The 7,269-nt window shown below is 46.1% G+C and overlaps 1 protein-coding gene across 1 annotated transcript; it reads left to right on the plus strand.

The window, feature by feature from the left end:
• Positions 1–2,945: 2,945 nt before the first annotated feature.
• On the plus strand, positions 2,946–5,288 carry HOXA11 (homeobox A11). The gene is made up of 2 exons (XM_061996976.1): positions 2,946–3,606; positions 5,056–5,288. Exons 1-2 carry the CDS (start codon positions 2,946–2,948, stop codon positions 5,286–5,288), a joined length of 894 nt encoding a protein of 297 aa, XP_061852960.1.
• Positions 5,289–7,269: the final 1,981 nt, after the last annotated feature.

Below are 7,269 nucleotides of genomic sequence, written 5' to 3' on the forward strand. Positions count from 1 at the left end.
GCCTTCTCACCCTTCTTGCCTTAATTTCCCTTTGTTTCCCAGAGGCAGCCCAGACCTCTGGCACGACGGAGCCTCGCCCGGCGCCACAGCCCCGGCTTGCAGAGAGGAGTGGGAAGGAGCCCCATACAAACCTGTGACAGCTCAGCTCCCCTTTTCTAGACCCAAGGTCTGAAATTTATTGAAAAGTAAGAGGGGAGCTGCAGAGCGTCCGAGGAGGTGGTGTCCCGCGATTAAGCGCCGGGCAGCTCTGTCATGTCTGCTCTGACACAAGCTGAAGTTGACTGCCAAAGTGCAATAAAACCGCAGGTCAGTCTAGAACTGTTTTCGGTTCTCCTAGACGCGCCGTGTTCAATTATAGCCTTAAAAGCCCTAATACAAGTGCAAGAATTTGTTTGCCATCACGCAGAGGCAGGACGAGGCTTTGCAATGGTGGCGCCTTTGTTATCTCAAAGTCACCGAAATCCTAATACATTCCTTTTTGTTTGAAGGCAGAGGAGCCTGCGTATTTGGAGGATGTGGGGAGAAGAGTTTCATGGAGAGCATTGGAGATGGGGGGGACACAGGGATACCAAAAGAGGGCTTCCGACGCCCCCAACACTCCCTCCCCCCTTCCCCGCAAAAACTGGGGAGGGGGAGGAGGGAAGTAAAGCCGAGCAAAAGATTAGAGTGAAGCAAAAGTATAGCTTTAAGGAAGAAGCTAACTAGAACTCTCGACCCCCCCACCTCAAGTATAAAAAAAAAAGTGAGAAAGAGAGAGAGAGGAAAACCCCAAACCCCTTTACAATCCCTTAACGACACTGCAGTCTTCTGCTAGCGGTTTTGACGACATGCAATCTCTTTCCATCCACTTTCTAGCAAACATGTCAAGCTGGAAGATTAATTCATTAATTTCAAGTTCAGCTCTCAGACATGCAGTAAGAGTAAGAAGTTCTTGCAGCAAACCAAAATAAAGAGTTCATTACAGGGATACGTCCAGAGTATTTGATTTGTGAACGGTAACCCTTGTAAAATAAGAAAAGGCATATAAACATTAATGCTAATAAATTAGTTTACTCCACTACAAAGTAATTACTTGATAATATTGAATTTACAGCTTGAATTCAAACGCAACAGTTAACTATAATGTAGGGAAAATACATAATGAGAGTATTTTCTCTGTGCACAACATGATTAGATTTGTTATTGAGTCAGTTACGATAAGCTAAGCAATAAATAAACAAATCGATGTTGACATTTAAATACCGAAGATCTCCAGAATTTACTAGAGAACTTTCTCCGGATATATAAATACTTCCACAGCACAGGAGAGGAAGAAGGGGGAAAATCCAAATATTCCTTCCCTAACATTTTCGTTTCCCTTCCATTTGCCTCCAAAGCCCACGGTGGCACAGATCTGGAACTATGTTTAGTTTCCTAAAGCACCGACTACACAATAGACTTTTGTCACTCTGTTTTCTATTTTGATGAAAGCCAGCCGGAACCTGAATATTTCTTTTCTGAAATCGAGCATCAGAATAGCCTTTTTTTTTCTCTCTCTCTTTTTTCCCCCCCCTTCCCCTCGAGAGCCTAGGGATGTCCATGCCTCAAAAGGTGCTGTATTCTTTGGCGCATTTCTCTGTTTTCTTTGGCTCTGCTCATTCGGTGGGGTGTGCATTTTTATTGGCAGAGAAGTACTTTGCAGTCTCTGCCCTGTACAATCCACTTTCTATATCATCCCTTTCATGCAACAATAGTAAAAATTTAACCACGTTTTAAAAATAGGTCTCCTTGGGTCTCAGCCTGCAGCGACAGTACGAAGCAAAAAGGAAAGTATCTCGGTACGGCGAGTTTGTTCCTAGGGGTTAACAGTATGTCAAATAATTTTCACTGGGTTTCTGGCAATTAAACTCGGAGTATTTTGTCGTGCCAGGGTAGCCTAGCGTCCACTGGTTTTCCAAGTATTTAGCGGCAGATTTGAGGTGGAGAGATCTGCAAACACTCTTTGGCTCCGTGGTCTGCAATTTAAAGGGCTTTCTGGCTTTACGAATGAAGCAAGGAACGATTTGGAGAGGGTAAGGAGAGAGAACCTGTGTCCTGGGAGCTCGACATTGTTCCCCACCTCCAGTAAAGCTTGGCAGGAGTCGCGCGGGGTACTTGAGGTTAATATGTAAGTAAGGGAAGGAAGACACTAAGGACTTCGGAAGTGAACATGAATGCAAGCATGTAATCTATTCACCATGAAAATCCGTACAGACTTGACCCTGGCACATTCTTCCCAGTACCGTTTCCAGAAAAACCCTGCGGGGCGAGGGCTCTTTTTATTATTATTTCTTTTTCTCTTTCGGGGGCTGGCAGTGGGGGCAAAGCCCAAACCGGACCAAAACAAACTTAAAAAAAAAAAGAAAAGAAAATAGAAAAGAAAGGAAGGAAAAAAAACCGCGGCCGATTTCTTCAGGAATGTTTCCTGCTCGGAAGCAGCTTTCTAGGAGAAATCGTGTCTGCACCTCTCCTGTGCCCTCCTCGGAGCCTGCCAGCCGCCGATCGCCCCAGCAAGCACACAAACAAAAAGAAAGGTCTCACCTAAGCCCGGGGGCACTGCTAAGCCTCTCCGCTCCAGAGCCACAGGGTACCATGGGCCGGGCGGCTAAGTGAGGGGATAGTGGCCGGGCGGCTTTGTGTCCCCCTGGGCTTCCCCCCGGCCAACCTGCGCTCGGCTCGCCCGTAGGCGCCGGCGGCGAGCTGTTGCTTCCCCCCGCGATGGCCACAAAGGGAGCGGGGCCCGGACCCGCCGCTCGTCAATGTCAACGTCGGGCCACGTGACCGCACCTCCCTGCCGCCGCCGGGGAGAGCTTTCCACGTCAGCTTACGTCTCCCCATCTCTTACTTCACGGATCTGCTTCAAAGAGGCAGCTGCGTTAGAGAATCATGTTAAGCTCAGCTAATGCGGAGAAGCCGAGGTAGCCCTAATGATGGATTTTGATGAGCGTGTTCCTTGTTCCTCTAACATGTATTTGCCAAGTTGTACTTACTACGTCTCGGGTCCTGATTTTTCCAGCCTCCCTTCTTTTTTGCCCCAGACCCCGTCTTCTCGCCCTATGACATACTCCTACTCCTCCAACCTACCCCAGGTCCAACCTGTGAGAGAAGTTACCTTCAGGGAATATGCCATTGATCCCTCCAGTAAATGGCACCCCAGGAACAATCTGCCCCACTGCTACTCCGCAGAGGAGATCATGCACAGAGACTGCTTGCCTGCCACCAACACTGCTAGCATGGGAGAGATGTTCGGCAAAAACACAGCTAACGTCTACCACCCCAGCACCAACGTCTCCTCCAATTTCTATAGCACGGTGGGCAGGAACGGGGTCCTACCCCAGGCTTTCGACCAGTTTTTCGAGACAGCTTATGGCACGGCGGAAAACCTGGCCTCGGCGGACTACCCAGTAGACAAGAGTGGCGAGAAGGCGCCCGCGGCCGCCGGGCCGGCGACGGCAACTTCAAGTTCGGAGGGCGGCTGCAGCAGGGCGGCGGCGACGGCGGCGGAGAAGGAGAGGAGGAGGCGGCCGGAGAGCAGCAGCAGCCCCGAGTCATCTTCCGGCAACAATGAGGAGAAATCCGGCAGTTCCAGTACGTATAAAAGCAGCGCCCGAGCGCTTTTAGGAAAGGCAGCTTGAAATCTAGCGCACCGCCGCTGTTAAATTTTTATATGCTGTTTTATAAGCATATAAGGTTTATGAAGGGCCTTTAGATTTCCCCCAACAAAACTTTGTTATAAAAGGCGAGATCACGTGTTTAGTGCTGAAATTGGCCGTGAAATACCCACTGGGCAACGGATGCCTTATTTTTTTTTCTTTCTCTTTTAAAAATAATAATAATAATAATAATAAAGATCAACTCTCGAAAATATAATAGCGTACGTTCAGTGCCTGTAAATTTCGCAAAAAAAGGAGATCTCGACTCCTTTGATATCAATGTAATCCAGTGATTTTATAAAAGCCATGTGTTGCACCAGAAGTCTAGTTAGGAGCCGAATTCAAAGCCTTTGCCGTTTTAACGATTGCACTAGAATAGCGTTTAACAGATAAAGTAGCCGCCTGAACTGTAGCAATATATTAAAAGAAACAAATTAACCTAAAGCTGGCCTTTTTGTCTAAAGGAAGCCATTTTACTAAGGCACTGTGGCAATTACGTGTTGCCTTCTGTCCAACAGTTTGTTACTTACAATTGTTATTCAATCTGTCAAAGCCTGATTTTTTTATGTGGGCTTTTTAAAAGGCAAAGCTAGTATACGGCTCGGGGGAAAAATACCTCGACAATGAACTGCATCAGAAAAGGAAGTTTTTAAAGGGATAGCAGCTACGTTTAGTGTAAAGAGCTCCTGAACCTTGAAACCTTTTATATTCTGCTTAATGAACTTTAAAACCGTAATGGCTAATCGAGAGGAGAATATCTCCATGCTTTGGCGACGAAACCTGGTGGGGGGAAGCAAAAAAAAAAAAAGCCGACTGAGAGAATGAGGAGCCTGAGCCCTGGACTCGGGGGCTTTTCCTCTGCTGGGGAGGTAGAGCTGGGATTAGTCCATGGAAGGTGGGCACGATCCGAGCGGGCAGGGGCCTGGAGAGGGCAGGGTGCCGGGTCTTGCTGCCGGCAGCCAGGTGGTGGCTGCTCCTGGGGCAGCTCTGTGTGCGCCTTGCCCGGCGGAGCTGCCTTACAAAGGCTTTCCTCCGGCTCGTTAAATGCTCAGGAACTACCCGCCACCACCCCTTCCCCCGGCTGCCCTCCCTGCCGAGGCAGCCAGGCCAGATCCCCACGTCTCGGCGGGGGTCTCGCCCTGCCTGCTGCCCTGGGGCCGCGCCTCGGCGGGAGCCGGCGGGTCCCGCCGGGTCCTAGTCCCGGCCTGCCCTCACCCGCCAAGGAGGAGGGCTGGCGCCCAGCCTTGGACCTGCCAACACCGGCTCCGGAGCGGGCAAAACGCGTCTTTTCTACATTAAAGCGTTTTGCCTGCACGCCCTCCTTCAGCCCCCACTGCCTGACATCGCCAGGTTTCAAACGATTCTGCCTTTTCTTACCCTACAGGTGGACAACGTACCCGTAAAAAGAGATGTCCATATACGAAATATCAGATTAGAGAGTTAGAAAGGGAATTCTTCTTCAGTGTCTACATAAACAAAGAAAAACGCCTCCAGCTTTCCCGAATGCTCAATCTGACCGACCGCCAAGTGAAAATATGGTTTCAGAACAGAAGAATGAAAGAAAAAAAAATTAATCGGGACCGATTACAGTATTACTCAGCTAATCCACTACTTTAAAACTCATAGCGTTTTTCAAGATGAGATTAAATTCAGATTTCGCCCTTGACAAGGTCAAGCTACGGGGTTACATGGAGGAAGGAGGTGTGTATCTGACGGGACTTGAAGAATCCAAGGTTTTACATACATGTAGATCTACTCTGGAACTTCAACGGTGATTTTATATATATATATATATTTGCATATCAACTGGAATCGATTTGCTTTTGACACACATGGCATCCACTTCTAAACGTGCACGTCACCTCTGAGTGCAAAATCCATACCTCTTACCTTTCTGGCACTGCAGCTCACCCTGCGACTGCTTTCGGCAGGCGTAGGCCGGGGGACAGCACCCTGGACTCCCCCACCCCCGGCCCTTCCTCGCCCCTGTGCTGCTGCGGACCAGCTGTCTGGAGATGGCCGGGTCCAGCTCACCCAACCAGGACCACTGCAGAATATGAACTCTGAGGAATAATCTTTTGTCCTTCATTAGCCTTCTTAGAGGCAGGGCTTCATTGCCCGTGGGTTTGAAAGGGGAATTTAAGGGACACACACACAGAGGCAGAGTTAAACGGAGGGGGGGATGACATGCCCTTAGCTTTTGGAGGCCAACCATGAGCAGTTATAATACGGATGTAGCGATGGGTATAATAGTGTTTCCTTTGAGTGTATGAGGATGAAAGAGGATAGGGGAAAGAAATAGGATTAAATGAAAGATCTAATTATTTGCTTTTTAAAATCAGGTATAAATTTGCCATATGTCATAAAGAAACAATCACTGAAAGAATATTTAGGAAATTATAATTAGCTCTCGCTTTATTTATGACAACTGACTATACGTTGCCATCTTTTCGGAGACAAATCATATTTAAATACTAAAAATAAGACAGAAAAAGAAGTGTGAATTTCAGCGTTTTAAAAGAAACAACTCCAAAAGGAAACTAACCTTCTGGCTTCTGGCTCACCAACTTTCTTCAGGAAATACCTGTGGAGAACGACTGTTTAGCAAATACCACACAACACTTAATTGAAACTTGGAGTTGTGCAATGTACTAACATTGGATCATTAAAATAACTCGATCGCATGTTCGTTGTGACCAGTGAGCAGTTTAAACAGAAGCCAAACAATGTAAATATGGTCATTTTGTTGTTGTCTACTTTAAGTATCACAAGCTCTACTTTTTCGCCCAGTCGACATATGCAAAGAATGGAGAGCTGTTCGGAGTTATTTTAAATATCTATATATATATATATTTCCCTGCAGGAACCAAAGCGTGAAAAAAAAAGCAATTTAAAAAAGAAAAGAGGAAAGAAAAGGAAAATATTTAAAATTCTATATCAGTTTACAAATGATATGGTGTACTATGGTTAAGGTAACTTGCTGTTGAGAATATCTGAATGTATATTTCATACAGGAACGGTGTTTTTCAAGACTTGTAAATAATAATAAAAAAAAGGAAACCGTGACCTATTTTGTTCGAATGCCTTTCCCCCCCCATTCCCCCCGGTTTTGGTTTGTTTTGGTTTTCTCTTCCTTTGGGGCTGAAGGGTGTGGGGTTTCTTTACATGTGCAACGAAACGGTGATGAGAATGATTTTTGATTAATCAGTTTACCAAATGGGTGTAATTTCTTTGACACGGTTCACAAAATGCAATATCTTTATATGACGTCACTGTTTTCAATATGTATCATCTATATGTATATACAGTTTTCTTTTAATAAGCAAAAGCATTTGGTTGCATGTATACAATGGAACAGCGCACAAGGAAAATAAAGAAAAAAAATGGAAACTTTATATTTTTACTCTGGTGTTACGTTACTGTATGTTCTTTTATCCCCTGTAACTCTGGGACCTGAAATTCCTCATGAACTTGTTCGCTCATTTGGGGAGAATTATTCCTCTTTTGTGAACTTCACTTTTAAATCCGCTCTGGAGCTAACAACTGAAACTAGACTTGTTTAAGCAGTATTTCAATGGGTCACAGGAAAGCAAAAATG

This window comes from Colius striatus, chromosome 5 (assembly GCF_028858725.1).
Source record: "Colius striatus isolate bColStr4 chromosome 5, bColStr4.1.hap1, whole genome shotgun sequence".
Taxonomy (NCBI): Eukaryota; Metazoa; Chordata; class Aves; order Coliiformes; family Coliidae; genus Colius; species Colius striatus.

Excerpts from the sequence above, each read along its gene's own strand:
- HOXA11 (XM_061996976.1), top strand. The coding sequence starts at position 2,946 with ATGATGGATTTTGATGAGCGTGTTCCTTGTTCCTCTAACATGTATTTG. Across the intron at positions 3,607-5,055 it reads GGAGAAATCCGGCAGTTCCA|GTGGACAACGTACCCGTAAA; the intron begins GTACGTATAAAA and ends CTTACCCTACAG.